This window comes from Acanthaster planci, linkage group LG02 (assembly GCF_054643075.1).
Source record: "Acanthaster planci isolate LZ-2023a linkage group LG02, COTS_SCS, whole genome shotgun sequence".
In the NCBI taxonomy this organism is placed as follows: Eukaryota; Metazoa; Echinodermata; class Asteroidea; order Valvatida; family Acanthasteridae; genus Acanthaster; species Acanthaster planci.
Window position 1 is genome coordinate 10282565 of NC_141778.1, and position 23929 is coordinate 10306493.

Consider the following 23929-nt stretch of genomic DNA (forward strand, 5'->3'; position numbering starts at 1 on the left):
ACTTTAAATTTCAGTTTGTGCATGAAGTCAGTTTAATTCCCAACAATCATGAGCCATTAGGCCCAACGAAAGAAGCTACTGAGTAAAAAACTAAGCAATAATTTAAGTTGCTTGTTGCACAATAAACACAATAAATACCTTTACGTCCATGGAATGTAGAACAACCCCCCCCACAAAAGTTGAAGTGTAAACTGACAGGTTGTTTGATGTGCCTGCGGAGACCGAGAAGATATACACCAACAAACTATCAGAGGTTCGGGGCGAAAAATATTATGCAATGGTGATATTGAGGAAGAGCATTTGCCTTGGATCTTAAATACAAAGACATCAAAACTAAGCTCTTCAATTGGGACAGAATATGCAGGCATTATTAAGATCCAAGTACAACTCTTTGCGGTCGGAATAGAAACTAACAATAGTCTGAAGTGCAGTGAGTTACTCGAAATATTTTTTATTTCATTTATTACTAACTCCCACCTTGCAACGCCAACACGGCCAGCTGTGTGGGATTGGCAAACCCTAATGAAACACTTTTCCGACAAGAGGAACAGAAAACACAGAAATGCTCTGCAGAAAACGATTCACGACAATATTTTAAAACAATTCACACTTGTCAGATATCTATCCAATGGAGGAACGACAGAATAACGTAGCTTATAATTTTATTGTAAAAATAAACGAGGCTGACAATAGCATTTGTCCAATAACTCAGGAACGATTTGAGTACATGAAGCGTGCAAGGTTGACACCTTCCCAACACAAACCACAGTGGTTATGCTTTCCTGAAATTTTGTAGGATGAAATTTTAAAACAAACAGCAACCCTATATTCTGCAGTAGATGCCGGGAAAGATCAAGAAATTACAGAAGTCCAATCAGAATCGAAACTAATGGAAATCCTGGCTGCTCGATTACCAGGACATAATATGAAATTAGTAACATTAGATGAAACCGTGTCCTCTAATGCCGTATGTCATAGTGTGGATTAAAGGAAATTAGGAGAAAAAACTTGTGATTACAGATCAACAGAGTAATATTTCATATCACTGTACATTCAAGTATTCACCTACTGGTCCCAGTTAAACTATCTGGCGTCTATAAATATTCTGATTATTCTTGACCAAACATTGGCGGCTTCTAACATGACTACCGAATAGTACAACTGGAAATCAAACTGTATAATGTGGAACCTTATTCAATTGCAAAACTTATCCCCAAAGACTATTGTCCAAAATAACACTGCAATGTTATAAGTAGGCCTAACATTCAAAAACGGATAATTTTAAACTATTGACCAAGTTCTATTAAATATTGTGATGAATTTGAACATAGTCCAACTATTGTTGCACAATAAACACTAATCATTCTACCTTTAAGTCCATGGAAGGTGGAACAAAAAAAAAAACCCACAAAAGTTGAAGTGTTAACTGACAGGTTGTTTAATGTGCCTACGGAGACCGAGAAGATATGCACCAACAAACTATCAGAGGTTCGGGGCAAAAAATATTATGCAATGGTGATATTGAGGAAAAACATTTGCCTTAGATCTTAAATACAAAGACATCAAAACTAAGCTCTTCAATTGGGACAGAATATGCAGGCATTATTAAGATCCAAGTACAACTCTTTGCGGTCGGAATAGAAACTAACAATAGTCTGAAGTGCAGTGAGTTACTCGAAATATTTTTTATTTCATTTATTACTGACTCCCACCTTGCAACGCCAACACGGCCAGCTGTGTGGGATTGGCAAACCCTAATGAAACACTTTTCCGACAAGAGGAACAGAAAACACAGAAATGCTCTGCAGAAAACGATTCACGACAATATTTTAAAACAATTCACACTTGTCAGATATCTATCCAATGGAGGAACGACAGAATAACGTAGCTTATAATTTTATTGTAAAAATAAACGAGGCTGACAATAGCATTTGTCCAACAACTCAGGAACGATTTGAGTACATGAAGCGTGCAAGGTTGACACCTTCCCAACATAAACCACAGTGGTTATGCTTTCCTGAAATTTTGTAGGATGAAATTTAAAAACAAACAGCAACCCTATATTCTGCAGTAGATGCCGGGAAAGATCAGGAAATTACAGAAGTCCAATCAGAATCGAAACTAATGGAAATCCTGGCTGCTCGATTACCAGGACATAATATGAAATTAGTAACATTACATGAAACCGTCTCCTCTAATGCCGTATGTCATAGTGTGGATTAAAGGAAATTAGGAGAAAAAACTTCTGATTACAGATCAACAGAGTAATATTTCATACCACTGTACATTCAAGTATTCACCTACTGGTCCCAGTTAAACTATCTGGCGTCTATAAATATTCTGATTATTCTTGACCAACATTGGCGGCTTCTAACATGACTACCGAATAGTACAACTGGAAATCAAACTGTATAATGTGGAGCCTTATTCAATTGCAAAACCTATCCCCACTGAAATGTTATAAGTAGGCCTAACATTCAAAAACGGATAATTTGAAACTAATGGCCAAGTTCTATTAAATGTTCTGATGAATTTGAATGTAGTCCAACTTATGCGTTATGCAGTGCTTGCGTGGCCTTCTAAGAAGCCACGAAAAAAGAGGCACTCGTTCGTAAACTTCAAATAATTATTTCCTTCAACAAATTAATCTCTTTGTACTTTCCGACGTCAGGAACCTAGAATAAGTAGCAGTTTTTATATCAGCCAAGCCGCATAAATGGCACAAAACGAACAAGTGGTACGTAATGAATTCAAAATCATATCAATATTTGCAGAAATATGTAACATTTTCAGCTGTCTGTATCCTGAGAATGAAGTGACAAATCACGATACTCTGACCAGTATGCTCTGTTTTCAGGGGATGATTCATGGTGTCCACGAAATTTAAATACATCTACTTGCTTGCATCTCGTTAAGATAAGCAATTATCCATATTTATTGTCTAAAATTGATACTTTGGTACAATTTTTTTGTTTTCTTTTTTCCATAGGCTATATATAGCTATGAAACACAGTGTCGTTTCTAGATTTTACATATTCGTATTGTAATAAATACGAGCAGATTTAACATGAACACTGGGTTGTCTCGTAACTATTTATGCAGCATATTATATTTTATTAATATATACTCAGGAACTTTCCAGTCTAACAAACAGTGTAAAAGCTTTATTCAATCACAGAATATCTCAATACACATCTTAAAACGTGCACGCGGGTTTGTTTCTTTCCCCATTTCTGGAAAAAACTAACTACAAACAACTCAGAGATCAAACTGCAAGAGGATGACGAGAATCTTTAGAACGATTTGAAACAGGTTACAGCATGTTAAATGTATGCATAATACAGGACCCCGATTGTGAATCGCGACATCTTGCCTGCAGTAGCTCAATGCACGGTTTTCACTGTGGTGTTGTAATGGACATATCCAAATTGGCACTTGGCCCGGATGACTGCTGTGTATGCGCTGCAGTAGAAACCATTTCAGCATCTGTTGACTTGTCAGGGTGCATCATGGGCAGATGGCATTCCCTGCCACAGCAGATACGTCTCATGTACGGAGCCAGGGCCGTGCGAACTTCTTCACGACGAACACAAAACAGGATGAACACAAAAACACCCTGCAACGGAAGCAAACGATTGCAACTATTAAAAAGTGGCCATGCTGTAGCAAGCTACCACAAAGCATTGCTGAGTCCATCACAAGTCACACTTCAAACTGCACAACGAGCACGCACAATTCCACGTTGCTGAACACAGGATGACTTGTGATGGGCTTAGTGATGGAGTTGACTACATCCTTAATTTAATAAATAAATCCCTGCGACGCATTTTCATTTTATATGAAAATATTTCAGTGGTTGTCCTCTAGCCTATACAGCTCGTAAAACCCGCAAAAAGTACATCGAAGTACCGTCAGGGTACGGAGGACAAAAAGAGGCCATAAGCTTTTCTGCTTTCAGAAAAGTAGAAAGGCAGATTTTACGTATTTGTAACATGCAATTTTTGACGTTTCTACTTTTCTACTACCTCAAAAGCAGAATGACATTTTACTGTACAATGCATTTTTCCACTTTCTGCTTTTCTGCTACTACTATAGTAGTTTTACTTTTCCTCTTTTTGATGGCGGCCGAAAAGTGACCATCTGCTTTTTACCCGTCAAACAAGCAGGAAAGTGGATTGAACGTTTTGACGACACTTGTGAATTCATCTGTTCTGCTTTTGTGATACCGGAAAAGCAGATTTTACATAGGTAGCCGGAAAGTGGCCATCTGCTTTCTGTCCTCAACGGGCAGTGAATGAGGTCACGAACCTGTAGGTTACGACCATTTCCGTTCGGGGGGAGTGAAGACGTATAGAAAGCAATACTCAGCAAAGCTTTATGCCGACCAATCCTATACCGCAGTATCAGTTTCCCTGTGAGGCAGAGAAAACAGCATCTCAAAGGAAGCACAGTTTTACAACTTTCATCCAGCTTGATTGGGCCAAGGACTGTTAATATTGATTTATACGTCTTCAATCCCCCCAAAAGGAAATAGTCTTAACCTGAGGTTCACGACCCCATTCATGGCCCTTGAAAAGCCAAAACGCAGATGGCCACTTTTCGGCCGTCTATGTAAAATTGCTCCTCCGGTATGAAAAAAGCAAAAAAGTAGAATTCACAGTTGTTGTCGAAACATTTGATTCTAATTTCTGCCTGCTCAAAATGAGGAAAGCAGATGGCTGCTTTTCGGCCGCGAGCAGAGAAGAAAAAAAATCTGCTTTTCTTGAAGTAGAAAAATAGAAGGATGCATAACCAAACAATGTTTGTTCTACTTTTTGAGGAGGCAGAAAATTAGGAAAGTTGAAATTGCAAGTTACCATAACTTAAAATCTGCTTTTCTACCGTTCTGACAGCAGAAAAGCAGATGGCCACTTTTCGTCCTCCATAGTCAATAGTCAGGGACCTTGTTTTCCAGACTATCCCGATTTTGGGGGGGGGTGTCTTGCCATGTGTCGGCCAAGCCACAACACCTCCCTCCACCAAAATAACACCTCAGAGACAGCCGAAACAGGCCTCTGAAAAGGTCCCAAAGGCTGTCAGTGATTAAAAAAAAACAACATTCCACTGCCTGGTCCTGGCACCGTCTTCGTAAATAATGCCTTGTATAAACACATGGGGCCACTTAACACAGAGTCCGTCCCGGTGCCCACACTGACATCATGTTAACAAAATGGACTGAGTGACTATAAAGTATACCGCAAGGTTGCTTTTGAGGAGAAGGCACAGCAGTTCCAACTCCTAAAAAGATCAGATGTAATAGTTCTGAATATTTGTCACCTACCTGGAAGGAGTTGGCCAGACAGAAGATTAGTTGAAAGGCGAATGCCGCCTCGTTGATGGCCAGGAACCCAAAACACCAGGTCAGTCCCATGAGGACAGAGATACCCACAGCATTGTGGAGGCGTTTGGAGATCTGCTGGGAGCGTGATACCTCTTTGACCTTCAGGAGACTGCGCATGACAAGGACAAAGGTGACGATGTTATGGATGAGGATGAGACCGATGGGAGTAAGGAGACCAATGTACAGCACAAGACCAGGTCGCAGGAAACAGCTATGATAAACAAAAGACAGGGCATTCGATATGATTTCAAACTATGTAAATGGATGTAGGCCTATCTTATTTCGATGTGTCCTAGTAATTTATGTAAATCGAAATAAAACAACAAGAAAGAGGACACTGTAACACATCTATGTTATTGTACATCAAAGGATCAACTTACTAATGGTCGTTGATGTAGTGATGTGTCGCTGCTGCCAAGGTGATTGTCAGTACTATCAACGGTGTTCCTGAAATTGGAATAAAAGCCGCGGCAGAGTGAAGATTATTTTTGCTAACACTGTTTTCTAACAAATCCGTACAAGTCTCACTGTTTATCTTTTTTAGCAGTTCTCTTTTACAGACATCACAATTTCATCTAGATTTCTGTCATTTACTCTGTGAGGGAGAGTGGTTTCGTCATCTCTTTACAGGTGACAGCCCTTTCCAACAACATTCCATGTTATTTGGCCAGTACCCTCTGCTGTTTAAACTATCTAGCTACATATTTTTAGGTTAGTGTTTTATTTTGTCTTTTTTTAAATTTGATGTTCTGTACATATATTTATATATCAATTCTATTTATTTGATATTATACCATTCTTTAAGTGGCATTTTTATGTTGTTAGGTGTGGTTAATAAACAAATCTCAGGATTGGACCAGAAAATTTGTGGCATTGAGACAAAAACTCACCCCAAGCAATGAGGCTCGCCTTTAGCATGTATCGAGGAGTGTCTTCTGGGAAAACTTTCACTGTGCTGACGTACATGTTCCTGGCTTCAACAGCCATCCACATCATAGTGGTCAGAGTCAAGTAGTGGAGTAAAGCAGCAACAAACACACAACCACCTCCAGATCCCTGAAAACAAAAAGCATATTGCACACACTACAGTGCTCCAATTTAAAATGCAATGTTATGGATTCAATAGAAAGTTAACAGCGATAAAACAACTTTTTGTTTTGAACTTGAAGATGATTTTTTTTCCTTTTAGACTACATTCATAAGTGACAACGAACATCTACCTTGCAGCAAAGGACACCCTGGTAATTACTCACCTTAGCATTATCAACGCCAGCCAAGAAAATGATGTACAACATCAGCAAAGAAAAGCAAAAGTGGATGAAAATCTGTCGAGATTTGCCGCTTCGCAGTTTCCTAAACACAAGATTAACAATTTCAATTTTTATAGCTAAAATCAACTTCAAGTAATAGCTCCAGCGTCGGTCAACCAGTAGTGGACAACATTATACAGGGTGTCCCCCCCCCAAAAAAAAACCCTGAGAAAAGGGGTTAATATGCCCAAACCATGAGATATGATTATAATGTATAAGGATCTCCGAAAAGTAGAAGCAGTATTCTTTCTAATGATACCTTGATGGTATCCCTCCTGTCATAAATGACTCAACATCATTGTCTTGAAAATGGGGCATCCGAACTCAGTTGTAACACTTTGGATAAACCAGTGAATGAGGTTGTCCTCTGTCATGCTTGGGACTTGGACAGTCCCATTCTTCGTTTAGCCGCATAATGCAGTTCAACCTTCAGTTCCATCTATACCAAATGCACATCCGTCACCAACTTTTGCGTGGAGACCTCAGGAGGAGACAGGAGTTTGCTCAGTGGCTCCTGGACCGCTTTCAAGCCAATGAAAAGTTTCTTGAATGGTTGACAATTGGTGATGAGGCAGCATTTGGGATGAACAGAGAAGTTAACACCCACAACAACGTCGAATAGGCACTGAAGGGGCACCCGCCAAATTTTAACTTTGAAACCAACATGAGTCGTGAGAAGGTCACCGTTTGGGTAGGACTGTGTGGGAATGGTATCTTTATTGGACCATTCATTTTCGAACGGAATATGAATGGTGAACGGTACTTGCACATGATCAACGAAGACGTGGTACTCCAACTTCATTTTCAACGGCATGAAAATGGTGTTTTCTGACATCTGTGGTGGGCCAAAGAAGGGACATCCTGTGGGGAATCTCCTGCGGGAACTGTTCCCAGATCGAGTAATTGCTCTGAACATTCCAAACTGAAAGGCCACCCCGTTCTCCAGATCTCACCCTGTGTGATTATTTTTATGGGGTATCTGAAGGACAAAGTTTTCACCAATCTACTAACATCCAAGACTTACGAGGTCGCATTCAACAGGAGGTCAACATCTTATGACATGACCCTGCATTGGTGAGACGAGCTGTGGCTGACATGCGCCACCGCTGTAATCTCTGTATTGAAAGGGAACGCGGACACGCGGAAGGTGTCGGTGCATAATTATTAATTTTGTATTACATAATGTGTAAATAATCGGTGTGCCCCTGTTATCATATCCAGCATGACAGAGGACAACCTCATTCACTGGTTTATCCAAAGTGTTATAACTGAGTTCGGATGCCCCATTTACAAGACAATTTTTCTGAGATCCTTGTACATTATAATCATATCTCATGGTTTGGACATATTAACCCCTTTCCTCAGGGTTTGGTTTCTTTCTGGGACACCCTGTATTAAACAGACATTTCAACAAGATTTCATTTGCTTCTCTCACCTGATAGTCAGGTAAATGACCACCGTAATAGTCAGAGCTATGATGGACAAAACACAGCCGACCTGACTGATGATATCGAGAGCCTTCTTAGAAGGAGCGTGATCTTCATCATCGGGAACTTGGCCCTTCACATCCTTTGCAAAACAAAATATTAAACTGTGCAAATGTATTTCAACGCTGAAATCAAATAATGATGTTGTATGTTTAATTATTTTCTTTACATTATTTTAAGCGCCTACCACAAGGATGGCAAAGTTGGTGGCATGGGTGCAGTTACACTTTACTCTGTCATAGGTCTCTTCAACAAGCTCGCATCCAGCCGTAGTCCAGTCACCAACGCCGTCTTCAAGCTCAAAATTCCACGACACGCAATGGACGTCGCTTGATTCCTCCTGATTGGGACACCAAAAGACTTACAAACTGACAACACTGGAATGAAGTTCACTTTTAACCCCAATTTTTAATAACATACGAGCAGTGTGCGATTGATCTCCACTGAATTATGGAAATCTCTGATGCGAAGACGGGAGGGAATTGGATTGCCTTTTTGGGGTGTTAAATAAAGTTGTCGGTAAAAAAGATAATTTTAATTATCGCTATTTATTTATTTCAAAGTAAATAAAGTTATTTCATTGATCACCTTGAATTCAACGACAAGTGGTTCAGTAAGGTTGACAAGTTCAACATTTTCAACAGTCAGTGAGACAACGGCTCCAGCAACCTTACGAGTCCAGTTATTCTCTCCTCGGTACTTTCTGATTGAAGCAGACTGGAACAAGCTGTCATCCGCGTAAATCAGGAAACTTGCTTGGAGCTCGGCAGAAGTGTTGTCTGCATTTGAAGGAATTGACTCCAGAAAATCAACGAGTCTTTCTTCACATAACCTAAAATGCAACGTAAGGCAATTAACTCTAATCAATACTCTAGCTAAAGAAGACTCAAGCCAGTCCTGAACATTTAGATCAAACAATTATAGAGAATTTTATTATAAACAGTCATAGAGTGGAACTCTTGCAGCCTTTAAAGACACTAACAATGACCATAAACCCAACATTTACAGTTCTATTTCTCTTGTATGTTTTTACCGGATGGAAAGAACAAGCCAGAAGGTCTCGCAGAATAACTACAGTGTATACAGTGCTAGTTGCATTTAAACTGCACCTGTCGCCATATCACCATAAATAATTCTGGATGTTTACTATATACTTTACCGTTATGCGATTGTAACAAGCCAATAATGTTGCTAGGTAATTGAGCTGAAGCTAAGACATCGAGATCCTTGGGTATCACGGTAGAATTTAAAGTCTTGACCTCAGTACCAGCAAGTAGCCCCTGTCCAGGCTCAGGTGTGGTGGACTGTTTCACGGAAGCGAAACTAAGTCCTTCCGTTGCCAGCGTGGGATCCATACTGACTGCCTCGACGTGGATGGAGTCCTGTCGTATACTGACATGCCCCTCCTGCTGAAGAGTTAAAGAGATTTGGGCCTCTACGGACTGGACGATGGCCGAGGAACTTTCGGCATCAATTTCGGCAGGTTGAGACTCGCTATCGATAGTTGTCCCAACAGTAAGGATGACATTGCTGACAGTTTCGAGCACGAGCTCAGTCACCTTCAAAGAAATCACGAAATAAGTCACAGTTTACATCATCCTATCAACTGGAATGGGTAAAGTCCTCTCTACGGAATAGATTTCATGTACCTCTGTATCTCCCGATCCCGCCTTGGCAATATTCTCCAAAATGCTGGAGACCGCCTCAATATCTTGTGCATCCTCAGATGACTTTGACGTCTGACTGGCCAGAAACCCAGCTACTTCAACTGCATTACCCTTGCTAACCTCCACCTGTCATAAAGACACTATTATAGCGGCATCGAACTTCAAGGTTATCAAGTTTATAAAAAAAAGAACTCTATAAATGATAAGGTGAAATTTGTTGCGTCTGGGATGAAATTCAGAAATCTACGGAAAAGAATTACCTCAATAACGTTTTCAAGAGAGACCTCTGTCTTAACTTCACCACAGCTGCGATTTGCGTGCTCCTCCCATCGAAAGAACAAAGGAGCTTCTTCCTTCGAACAGTTCCTCAAAGCGACAGGCTGACCAGCTTTACGGGAGAAATATAGATAAAGTCAACATTGGCCTAAAATGAATGAATGCCTAAAACTGATTGATTGACATTTGTCAAATTAATTGTACAAATAAAATTTCAAAAAAAAAGAGATGTGCTTGTAATCATCATTTTGAAAGTGTCTACGGAGTCTATGCGAACTGGTGCATGGTGACAAGATTGAAAGGAAGAGTGGATCCGAACACTTTAATTAAAATTGTTCCAAAGTCCTCCTACCCGAAAGTCCAGTTTCACACATTCATGTATAGATTTGTCAAAACACCACAGTTAAAAAGAAAAACAAGGGGATGGACGGAGTAAAGGCAACGGTCTAGAGACAAAGTACCAAGATGTAATTGAACAAGAAGTACTTTACCATGGAAAGGTAACTACAAAATGACGGATTTCAGTCTAACCGTTTGCCGTCTTCAGTGCGCATCGCTTCACAGACTTAGCCACTGATCCGGCTACTGCCACCGGCCATCGTAATCTGTCGCTGGTGATACTGGCTGGACACTGACCTACAACCGTCGAAACATATGAAAGCATTTAGTAATTTATTTCCATTGTTATCCTCCGGCAACCAAATAAAGAACCAAGCAAATAAACAAAGGGGATCAAACCAGTTGAAGGATGCAAAGGATTTTTTAAAACTTGCATATATGTCTTACCTTCTACACCCACAAAGAATGAACACTCTAGGAGCAAGTCATATGCTGCAAACCACTGCTGATAGCTGACACGGTAGGTTCCTATCGGTAACGTCATCCCAGGGCTGTAGTTTGAGGTGAAGTTGGTTTCTCCCTTCCATCCAGTCACAACCGGTTCTGACCAGCTTATACTGGTTGTTGTTGAACCGGGACTTGCAAATGCGGTGATATTCGCAGGGCAGACAAGATTCACCTCTGGGGAAAAACGAACGTTGATTGACCGAAGACCGAACTATCAACACCTGTCCGTCACACAGGTCTTCCACTTCTATCCTTGTTCTTCATAAAGAAAATTTCTACTGAAGACTAAAATAAAGAAGCACAGATAAAACAAACACAAACCTGTAACTGTAACATTAAACGCGCAAACATTCCTGTTCCCAGACATATCCCTGGCGGTGTATCTCACCGTTGTATCTCCTACAGAAAAGGACCCATTCCCTGCTCGGTTACATTCACTGAAAGTGGTTGGTAAGCAGTTGAATGTCACACTGACATCTTGGCCGGAGTTGTCAGTAAGGATTGGAGGAATCCATGAGTGGGTCACCAGCTGGGAGGATGAAGTGACAGGAATGATGACGTCATCTGGACAGCCAGATACCTTCGGAGGTTCGTCATCTAAGACAGTTGACACGCATTCAGTATAATTGTTAGCCACTGTGACAAACCATGATTGGAGGGATTTTCTGTTGAATGGGATGTGTAGGATGGAATGTAGGATGGAACGGTCAGTTTTTGGTTTTTTAATTAAAAAGAAGCACTAATGCCTGGCCTTAAGCTGGAACGAATTATATGAAGTTACTCTTACCCCCGACGATGACATGGAATCGGCATTCTATCTCAGTCTCTTGGACTTGGTAGATCACCTGAGTAGCTCCGATACTGAAGAGGTCTCCTGGCTGATGGTCTGATTGTAATCGAACTCCTGTCTCTCCATTGTCTCGTTGGTAAACAACACTTCCGTTGATACGATTGCCACTGCTACCATCACCACCATCGTAGTTATAGTCCTCATCATCTTCATAAAAGCCACTCCCATTCTCTGTGGTTGAAGCTTGGCCATTCATTGAGTTGAATGTCACCTTGGGTTGCATCCATGAAACAGATGTTGTGCTGATACCAGGGTCCGTGGCCACTGTGATATTGGCCGGACATTGGAAATCTACACCTGCATTATCAGAGGTGGACATTGCCAACAATTAAAATTGGCACATGCATAAAGGAGCATATTTGAGTACTCAGTAAACCAAAGGAAAATTATAATACGCGTTCAATAGGGTAAAGACAAAGTCATGTCATCCCATGACTTCCAGGTAATTAGAGGGAAAGGACTTCCCGCTTTTTGGAAGGGTGGCTCAAATACTGCCATAAGGTTAATGAATTCAATAATATTGCAATAAATGTAGCCAAAATTTAGGTGAGAGAACACTAAACGTGGGTGATATATGAATAAATTATATAAATTTGAGTATATGGTACTCAAATTTGTTTCCAGCTAATTTTCATATGAAACATACCTGTCACTGTCACTGTGAAGTTACAGTATGCTGAGTTTCCTTTTTGGTCCATCACCTTGTATGCTACCACTGTTATCTCACCAGTTTGGAACACGTCTCCAGGTTGATGGCTGGAGTTCCATAGCAACGGTGGGCTTGAATCTGATGCATTAAACGCTGGCCATGACACAGATACGGATTGGATGCCAATGTTGACGAGACGAAAGATGTTACCCGGGCAATCTGGGAAGAATCTTGGCGGATTGGTGTCTGTTATGAGGTAAATAACCTTTTTTGTGAATTCAAATACCAGCGCTTGACTAACCAAAGTAAGCCTACAATCAACATGTACATACTTAAATGTGTTTTATTTTCTATCTTTACGTTTGTCAACGAGAGAAAAGGTCCTGTAAGGAAAAAAAACACTCTCCCAATATACTCTTACCTGTAACAGTTACAGAGAACTGACACCGAGAACTCGTTTCTAGAATCTCATATGTAACCAGTGTGGTCCCAATGTTGAATCCTTGTCCACGGTCACGATCACTAACGACAGTGACACTTTGATTGATGCCATTGAAGCTAAGAACTGGCGTGCTCCAAGACAAATTGGCAAAGTTGTTAGGATTTATAGAGACGGTGGTTTTTGGTGGACAAATGATTTTGACCGCCGGTAATAAAGGATTAGAGTCTGAAGATATTCCTGAGAAATAAATCTGGCGAACGAGTTATGAATAATAAAATGAAGCAGTCAGTTTTTGAGAGACCACCCATCTTTAAACGAAAGCTCATCGGCAGAACAAACCAACGACCGAAACAATGGAAACATCGTTAAAGCTAACATGGTCCAACCCTCCTATTTATATATAATTTCAGGGCTTTATGGTTAGAACATGCACGCTGGCATGACTGACGTACAATGACGTTCCTCTCACTTAGTACCAGTCAGTTTGTCCATTTTCTCTTTTTTGATTGCATATGCAGCCAAACTTTTAAACAAAATAGCTCACTATTAAAAAATGACATCAAACTGGAAAATCAGTTTTACTTCAAGAGGCAACAGTGACACCTAAAAAGGCATGTAGTGCGAAAAGTTTCAGACGCCATTTTGTTTCATAACTTGGTGGAATGACGTCCTACAGCGTCTCTTCTTCGACTGTCTGCGTCTAGACATCTTGCGGACTTTCTGCGTTGCTAACAACTATTTTTTAAACTGACCTGTACAACGTGATCGCGCAATGTACGTCAAGCTATAATAATACAGTTGTGAACTTTAAGCATTGATTACAAGTCACAAGACCACGTATTTCTGGCAACCATCGCTCTTCAATGACTGATCGCTGGAGTATCCACTGTACTTTAAAAACATAACATTCGGGTCCATGTACATAATGTGGATATTGTGGCTGTAAAAACTGTTCCACTAACTGTTCCACTCCTAGTCCAAGTGTACAGACGTATTTGACCACAACCGTGGATTGCTACTCTTTTAAGTGTGTCGTCCCTTGAAAGTAAGCTGCATTGTGTGAGTATGATCGATGGGCCAAAAAGATTTTGTTCACGTTGGAATGTTACTAACTAATAATACTGCTAAAAATGAAAGTGCTAGGGAAAATTCAATTATCATACGCATAGGAGGGAAGTGGGAGTGCTGTGTCAGAGTTTCTAGTTCTGGTTTGGATCATGCTGGTACCGTCTGTCTAACCTACCGGGCAGGCAAGAATGGATACCGTGACATGGGGTAACTTTGGTTAGTAACCACTAGAGGATTTGAAATTTTGTTATTCTCTCAAACGTACAGTGGATGCGGACGTATTTAATATCATTTTATTTAGAAATCAGTTATTCATTATTTAGCATTTTCGTTGTTTGTGGTAACCATGGTAACCATTTTTACTTTGATTTTCATGCCCCATTTTGATGAAGATCAAAAACAAAAGTTGGCCCATGTTGCCCGAAACCCAGGGTAACTTAGGCCCCCCCCCTTTTTTAAGCCTAAGACACCAATAAATTTTTTAATTCCTTTTCTTTCAGCATCGACGTTTAGATGAGTATCACAATGCGCTGGAAGAAGGGAAATTAAAATTGATTGTCTTTAACTGGGAAGAAATGATAAAATACATTTAAAGTGGATGCTTGAGGCTCTTTGCGCTCAAGGCACAATGTGACCTTCGGGCTGTGCAATTAATTAGCTCTCACCACAGGCCACTACAATATGCCATGTGGAAAGATCATCAGATTATAACTTCTGAGTGGTCCCTCATCCTCCACATCTCAAATTAGCGACATAATATTGTTTGCATACAGTGACGTATAGTGCATATGGTGAACTAAAAAGTGAGGAACCTTCAATAAAAAGAATAACTCATTTACTGCAAAACCTGTGGTGTTAACATCAACACTTTTTGGTATTATCCGATGACCACACCATATGGTGTTACTTTAACACCACTGGTGTTACTCTGCACGCCTATGAAGTGTTAAATTAAAAATCCGTTTAATCGTTGATAAATGGATAAACGTTGGTTGGTTTCATACATATTGGAGAGGAGCTACGGTCTTATGTTCTAAAGAACCCAATAAATTGTCCACACGAGAGCCACAACATGGGATGAATACAATTATTTAACACCGTATCTTACCAGTGACAGTGATGACCATGCTGCATCTTGCAGTGTTGTCAATGACATCCCTTGCTGTATACTGTAGCACATATGGAGAATTTGTAGTTTCCAAAGTGACTCTGTCATTTACGTGATACGTAGAACTTCCTACTTCAATTGTGATCTCGACCCATCCATTGTTATCGGATGCCGAGGCGTCAGGCAGGAAGACAGTGGCAAAGTTCTGGTTGGGATCAGTCTCGACCGTCCGACTATTTGGGCAGGTAATGACAGGGGGCTCAGCACCTGCAACAGGGAGCAGATCCAGGATATTTGCCGGAGGAGGTTTTGGGAAATATTATTGGTACGTTAAGTTTTCACCCTTGGTGAAAGCTATTAATCTGCTTGTTTTGTTATCAAACAGACATACAAATAAATACACCTACACGGCTTATGCTTTTCAAAGGTCTTCGAACCTTACCTAGGACCCATCCCAAAATTGCCATGAACAGGGGGGTTGACCTCAGTAATGTCACCACCCACCAACAGTGGGCGCTCTGTAATAATATGGATCCAACATAGCTGATCAAACAATGAGAAGAGACCCGAGTATAGCCTACCTGTTTTCCACAATTATTAGGCCACATACCAACAACCTCCACCCCGTCTAGATTCACGCCTGGCAATAAGTATTCATAAACATCAACGCAACCGTTAAGCAGCATCAATGTTCAAAGTCAAACACTGTCTGCTTCCTACGAAAGCGGGCAAAGGCTACCACCAAGAATTTTTTTCAAATCTTGCCACAGTGAGTTTCCTCTCACCGCGCGGAGATATCTAATGACGTATTTGGCCGTGGCGAGATAGCGCTTTGTGAGGAAAAAATCCTTATACATGTTTCTGTAATAACGAAATATTGATTTGCCTCATGTATACTGGCCATAATAAATGGAAGCAGTGGCATATCTAGGTCTGAGGTTGGCATTTTGTTTGTTACCCATTATTCTACTCCCGATCGTGTAGTACCGTTTTAAAACGATTGGCATTTGCATTGCCTCCCCCCCCAAAAAAAAACAAAAACAAAGTGAAACAAAAACGAATTACATGTCAGAAGAGATACCTTATTCATCATATGGTATTTACGGAAAAAATTGCACGTTATTTTTCCTATTTGAGGGTTCTGGCTGTGCACCATTAAGAAAAAACAAATTGTTTGCCGCAGTAAGTGATTATTTATATTGGTCGAGCCGTTTTGCGATCATACGGGGGCATGTCAAGTTCAGTCTTAAGTTGAAATTTACATTTTTGTGGAGGATTTTGATAGTAATAAACCCTCATCATAATCTCTTGATTAATGGGTAACTCACCATGTGAAGGGGAACACCTTACACCTGCCGTATAATGGTCATTATGACTTCCACAGCCGGCCACATCTCCCCATTCTCTATGCATACACTGATCAATACTTGCTTCACTTCCAGTGCATACAAAATCGTCAAGCAACATCGGCACTGAGGCGTGTCCAAAGTGACTGTGAGAGTTTAACACAGGAAGTAAGTTACCAAGCTGGCGACAGACTACCGTGGCCTCCTCAATTCCCCAGCCGTCATGACATATTCTACCCCATTGGCCTTGGTAGAAAACTTCCACTCTTCCCTCAGTTGGTACACTACCGTCTGCAAGTCGGACTGGTACTGAAAGTGAAAAACGAAAAACCATTTACCTTTATTTTAAATCGATATCTTTTAGCATGAACACTTTTCTAGCCTTGGCTGGGTCTACAAACATGACAGTTGTAATTACTAATGACCTCACCCCTTTTTGACGTAGCAGCAGCGCTTGCAAGCCAGCAGGGGCGGGGCCTGGGACACTTTTGGGGCGAGAACTAAGAAAGTGACGATATTGTTTTACTAATCTGACCTTCAATCTGCCAAGGTACCCTAGAAAGGGCACTACTAACATTCAGTTATGTAACCCATGGTACATTTTTACAAGAAAACGTAAGCTTTATATGCGTGCTTACTTAGCGAAGGAAAAACGTGGTTTTTATTGTTTACCTAAAGCTGCCACTTCATATCTGCATCCGATGGTACATAAAACGAAAATGGCCAGACACGCAAATACCGTGTTAGGCGATGCTCCGTCACATAGGACATCCATGACTGCCTTCGTCTGAATTCAATTCTGATTACCAATCTCTTACAAGCTCTTTGGGTCCAAGGAAAGAAAGTATTCTGGAGCTGGTCCCTGGAAGCTGTGAAACTAAATAAGAGACGCAACTTAATATCGCTTTTATATACACAACTATTGTTTCCGCGGGCATTACCGCAACCGATGCGTAGCCTTTGAGTAAAATCCGAAAGTGAAATCAAATGACATTAGCCTAGCCCTAACAATAACTGAAGTTTTAGTTTCCTTGTTGGACTCTGCAGTGAACTACGCTTGTTTCTGTCAGGAGGAGGAAGTATTACAGTCCTGTTTGCAAGGAGGATATGCACTTGGGTGCTTGCCAATACTGGCAAAGCAGAATAATTATATACTGCAATCAAGCAATCGGACCAATATGAAATGGACGTATTTTGGGACACTAATTGTTTTATGACAACAGATGTCAAACTTGCAGGTTGCTGGTTAGGGTGGGGGCTGGAAAGTTATGTAACTTGGGGGCAGTGCTCATCACTGACGTCAATTATTATGTGTCTAGAAGTAAAGTGGGTAATGATAAAATGAACAAGTCAAAGGTTGAGAGAGTCATAGGCAAAAGTAAGACACATATCATAAGAATATTTCTCATCACTGACGTTAATAATTATGTGTCTATAAGTAAAGTTGGTGATGATGGAATGAAAGGTTGAGAAAGTCATATGCAAAAGCAAGACACGTATCATAAAAATATTGATTGTGTTCTGCCAATATGTGGAAGACCCAGCACTCCCACAAAAGCGACAGTGTCGTGGGATCATATTATACTGAAACGTGAATCAAATGATTCCGTGAGCCAAAGATGATTAATTTTAATACGATAAAATAAAATGTCCACCACCATACTTACACAAAGGTTACAAACAACATCACTAGGATTAAATTTTACGGGGCACCTCAGGGTTTGCTAAATATTCAAGGGGAAAGTGAAGGTAAGCGATTATTCTTTTCGTCCAATACGGTAACCTTGATAAAATGGAAGCGTGCTGGCGAGCATCGGCCTCCGTTGGGGGTTACTCCACTAACCATGCGTAGACCTACTACTGAACGGTAGTGGTTAAAAAGTTAATGTTGGGTCATGGGAGTATAAATTATCATGAGACATTGTATTTGATGTCCTTCTGCTACCTCTCTTCCAAATAAAATAGGGTTTCTCCATGGGATCCGTCCGCATAGTACAAGCAGGTGGAGTATGTTCCTATGGCCCCTTTTGGAAGGATGGGGGACATATCCCAAACCTACTAAGAGTTGGGCATGGTGATACCATCGCTTAACCATTCGTTCAAAATATACTTCATTCAAATTTAAGCATATTTTTAATATTATAAGTACTACACTGTTCTGTATTTGCACAAAGTTATGGAGTACAAAAGACATCAGCTGACAGACAGGCACATGCAGATTTGGCGTGAAATAAATTGTGCAATGGTGATATCAAGGTAGAGAATTTGCCTCGGATCTTCGATGGATTTGATCACAACACAGAAGTACTTCTTCGTATTGACGTTCAGACATACTAGGAACATGGCCAAGACCCATGCATACATTACGCTATCTTTATCATTTTTTAAGATGATCAAGACGAAATAAGTATCCTTGAACAGTTACTGATCCGGGTTGGGGGCACTGATCCCGGAACGTCGAACAACACTCAGTCCGCTTTGGCAGTTGTTAAGAAAACAGAGCTGACACAATGATAGCACATATGCCTAATGTATTTAAGACCTGGATTGGAGCATGTATGCTTTCCAACGGATATCAAAATCAAATCAGAACTTGGATATTAATTCCTCTATTTGCCCATAAGGTTAGTGAACCATACATGCTCAGTAAGCACTGAAATTTACACTCACTATTAAGGAATAGGCCTACAGGGCCAGTTTGTATACTATTCTCCCGAAAATGTGGAGGGGGTGAAATTCAAAAGGCGTTCAGTAGATAACTCCGTTCCCAATTTTGCTTAAATTACAAACTCAAGCGACAAAGGAGTAGATCTTTATTTATCCTGGTAGATTGCTACATAGCAATGCAAACTTCATTGTTACAATCAGTAGCAAGGTTAGCAAATGCAATCCTTGCAGACAACAGAGATCAGGCGAAATAATCTGAATCCTTTAAACCGAAATACAACCCTGGGGCCTTAACTTTACGTTTGTGGGTGCTATGGCAAGATAATTTTTGAGAATTTCAACTGAGGTTATGAATTTTAGTACATTTCAGATTAAAGCAGAGCACGGGTGTAAATCCCAGGTCGATGGGGGTATAACTATAAATCCCCATTTTTAGACCGGGTGATAGGTCAGTGAATCATCTCCCATTTTTTTCGTGGCGAGACAAAAATGAAGACGGATTGTGATGAATTGTTCCGACTTGCAAACGACCGAAATGTACGTATATATTCCTTCAGGAATGGAATACATGTTACAGATGTACATCTGTATCATGAACATCGCCCACTTTAAAGTGTTATATGGAATCAGCCCCCCCCCCCCCTTCAAATTTCCATGGCCCGGCAAGTCATCCCCTCAACTTTCCCCATCCCCCAATTTACGACAAAAATACACCACGGATAAATAACCAGCACAATAAAATATAAAACGTATTACACACACATAACATAGTTACACACTTTAACCTTCTGCATCTACCCAAACTTTATATCCGGGTTCAATCTCCTACTATGTCTAACCAAACTTGGTACATGTAGTTATAAAGTTCATCTATGTAATCTTTTATCATGCTAGATTAATTTTGCTTAAAGTATTCTGGCGGAAAAAAATATTTCATACAAAGCCATGTCTTTTTCCCATCCAGGATTTACACTTTAGAAAATCAATAGAGAAAGCATATTTTATGCCAGAACATGTACAATGTCCTGTTTCCCCTAAGAGTCGTTGCCCTGTCCCTTGTTATTTCCTTGGAGAGGTGATGAAAGTTTGATTTTTCAGCTTCTCTTGCTTTTCTGCAGTGTGATGAAACCGAACACAGATAATGGTTTAAACAAAGCTAAGCAACCAAACAAAACAGACAAACAAGAAAAACTAGTACCACTGAAACTTCTAACACAACAATGCAATTTTAACAAGCAGTACAGGGGCCAATCACAAGTCTTGCCCCAAGACTAGTTTTACTGTTTTGGCCGGTTGACCATGCAGACGACATGCGCTGGAGAGCACAGCCAAATAGTAGTAGAGAACTGACAGTTCTGGATCACACGCCCTTTTTCACCGTTTTTAGCAAAAACCCCTGGGTAGTACATCGACTCAAAAAATCGGGGGAATCCCCTAAAAATCTGGAATTCCAGATTTCAGCAAAAACCCCTGGGTACCTCATCGACCCCAAAATCTGGCTCTAAAAATACAGGGTAAATATACACCTTCTGAGCCAAAATCTCTTTTACCCATCACACGCAGTATTCCCTCCGGTCGTACTCGCTACGCTCGCTCACCTTTTGACCCCAGCTGGCTAAACAACTCGTGACTGGCACCGGCCTGCACAAACAAAAAAGGGATTTCCCCTTGCGAACAAGTCTCGACTTGCCCGATCTGAACTTGTGACCTCTACTTAAAGCATGGCTCTGTTCAAAGCAAAACACGCTATGTTTACAACCGCCTTAAGTAAATGGTCTATATATAAAAACATGTCAAGTCAAGGCGTCAGAAAAAATGATAAAAATTTTATAAATCTATATATAAAAAGAGACATGAGCTATCAACAACATCGACCTATATTAACGAACTTTATTCGATTTAAGAAGGTGTTTTTGGAAGATTTTATTAAACGGTATAAGATCCCATTACCGTCACCTAGGCGCAAATATCATACACGATCAGAGCTAATAAAAGCTATCAGAGAGGATCAAAAACAATTTAGATATCTCCCGCGTCAGTCATATCGGCAGCTGTTGAAAACGGTACAAAAATATAATATTCCTTATGCAAACAAAGACAGATACGTCAAACAGGACTTTATTGATGCGATTAAAGCTTATACACAACCTAAAGAACTGGAGGAAGTAGACATTAAACGTATAAGGCGTTTTAAAGATAATTTTCGTAATTGGGAGTTGATTCCTCGCTTCTATGAAGACGATTTAATACATTTTTTTGATTTTTATAAGCAGTTGATAGAGAAAACAGCGTTAGTTGAACTCAAAGAAATCGGGAGTTACAAATTACAAACACATCTTAAAGTGCAGTTTAGATTGGAAAAAATTGACGGAACGATTGACTACGGCACCTTTCCCTTTCAGAGTGATCAAGACGTAGTAACGAGTAAACCAAGCGTTAAAAATGCACTCGCTAAGCAACGCGAAGAACAAATCGAACAGGTGGAGGCCCATACACAAAAAGGCTCGGGGTGGATCTTTGACAAAGTTGTCGCTTTTTACATCAACGTGGTTAAATATAATCCAGTGGGTTCTTCTTACATTCCGTTGCCTAAGGAACTGTTAGACAAAAAAGCAATCATAAACGTCCAAAATAAAGATCAAGAATGTATCCGATGGGCGTTGAGAGCAGCTTTGAAGCTGTATTCAGACGGAGTCAAAAGTCAGCTAGAAACAAATCCAAAATATAAAATAAATAAGGAGCGACCTTCGACTTACCGGTCAGAATCGGATGGTTTAAATTTTACAAACATAAGCTTTCCAACACCGATTTCACAAATTCCACGTATCGAATCGCAAAATAACTTGGCGATCAATGTGTTTGGTTATACCAAAAAAGACGGTATTTACATTCTGCACAAAAGCAAGCGGCCAGAAGAACCGATCAATTTACTTTATTTTACCCGAGATGAAGATAATCACTACTGTTGGATTAAAAACTTTTCTCGGTTGACGGGTGACATCAATAAACACGACGGTCAAAAATACTGGTGTTTCAAGTGCATGACACATTTCCTAACTGAAGAAAAGTTAGCCAGCCACAAAGAAGATTGTCAAGGCTTAAACGTTCCTACATGTAAAGTCGAAATGCCAGTCAAAGGCGAGAATATACTCAAGTTCAAAAATTATAAAAATAAGCAAGACGCGCCTTTTGTCATTTACGCCGATTTTGAGTCTGTTTTAGAAAAATTACCGCTGACTGACACAAACACGGTGAAAACACAGATTCACAGGCCTTGCGGATACTCATACGCAGTCGTCAGATGCGATGGAGTTTGCACTAGCCGAAAAACATATAGAGGCCAAGACGCGGCTGTAGATTTTGTAGAATCACTTTCTCAGGAAACAGAGAAAATAAATGAAACGTTTAAAAACAAAGAGCCGTTGATTTGGGACGATCAATTACAAAAAATTTACGAAAAATGTAATAGATGCTGGATATGCGAAAAGTTGATAGATCGAGCAAAAGCGGATGAACGAAGTGAGAACGAACGAAGTGAGTATGAATCTCACTGTCAATGTGATATTCCAAAACCACCTGAGACAAAAGCTGACAAAATTGCTTTCTGTCATAAAAATGAAGCTGGGTTCAAAGAGTGGAAATGTTTAGATTGCGAAAAGCCCATCAACAATTTTAGAAAAGTTCGCGATCATTGTCACGTGACGGGGAAGTACCGAGGCCCAGCGCACGCTAGTTGTAATCTCAAGTTAAGAATAGTGCCCGACCAAACACCTATTCCGGTTATCTTACACAACTTGGAGAAATACGATGCGCACTTGATTATGCAGGGTGCTCACGAATTTTATGGGAAATCAATTAAGTTGATCGCTAAAAATACCGAGAACTACATTTCGTTTTCTTTTGGCCAACTCAGATTTTTAGACTCCTTTCATTTCATGGCGGCTTCGCTAGATCGGTTGGTTAAAAATTGTTCACCAGATGATTTTAAATTACTTTGTGAAAGGTTTCCAAATAACCCAAATTTACTCTTGAAAAAGGGAATTTACCCCTATGAGTATATCGATTCCTTTGATCGATTTCAAGAAACAAAACTCCCACCAATAGACGCTTTCTATAGTTCTCTGAAGCAGGGAGGGATAACCGAGCAAGAATACACTCGTGCAGAGACAGTATGGGAAGCCTTTGGTTGTCAAAACCTAGGCGACTACCACGACTTATACGTGGAAACGGACGTGCTATTGTTAGCGGGTGTATTTGAGAACTTCCGGAAGGTATGCAAGAAGAACTATGGCCTTGACCCAGCCAACTACTATACTGCGCCAGGCCTGTCGTGGGACGCTCTGCTAAAACACTCTGAAATCCAATTGGAACTATTGACAGACATTGACAAGCACTTGTTTTTTGAAAGGGCAAAAAGAGGTGGTATCTCGAGTGTGGGTGCAAAGCGATATGCAAAGGCTAATAGTCCAGAACTACCCGATTACGACCCCGATAAGCCGGAGTCACAGATCATGTACCTAGACGCAAATAATCTATATGGTTGGGCTATGTCTCAGTTTTTGCCGGTCGGGAAATTTAAGTGGGTCAAAGACTTAGGCAAATTTACAAAAGAAAATATCACTAGGATATCACCCAAGTCGGACGTAGGCTATATATTTGAAGTCACTTTAGAGTATCCCAAACACCTACACGACGCCCACAATGATTTTCCACTAGCGCCTGAAAATATGGCTGTATCAAAGGGATGGTTTTCGGTCTATCAACAGAATTTAATTGGCCAAGGTGAGCCGCCAACCTCGGTCGACAAACTCGTATGCACTCTCAACACTAAAG

General features: G+C 40.4%; 1 protein-coding gene across 3 annotated transcripts; it reads right to left on the reverse strand.

Annotated features, from left to right (window-relative positions):
* On the reverse strand, positions 1-17405 carry LOC147799869 (uncharacterized). 3 transcript variants are annotated; one of them, XM_087132493.1, is made up of 19 exons: positions 17102-17405; positions 16412-16738; positions 15084-15350; positions 12463-12711; positions 11754-12113; positions 11288-11563; positions 10907-11140; positions 10652-10756; positions 10105-10232; positions 9827-9970; positions 9337-9736; positions 8766-8956; positions 8365-8517; positions 8126-8259; positions 6634-6733; positions 6271-6436; positions 5761-5827; positions 5321-5489; positions 1-3616 (listed from the first exon to the last, which is right to left on the reverse strand). In XM_087132493.1, exons 1-19 carry the CDS (start codon positions 17202-17204, stop codon positions 3398-3400), a joined length of 3792 nt encoding a protein of 1263 aa, XP_086988619.1. In that variant the 5' UTR covers positions 17205-17405; the 3' UTR covers positions 1-3397. The 3 variants fall into 3 exon arrangements, with proteins under 3 accessions (XP_086988619.1, XP_086988618.1, XP_086988621.1); XM_087132492.1 differs by having other exon boundaries at positions 5321-5591; positions 17102-17402; XM_087132495.1 differs by lacking the exon at positions 9827-9970 and having other exon boundaries at positions 5321-5591; positions 17102-17403.
* Positions 17406-23929: the final 6524 nt, after the last annotated feature.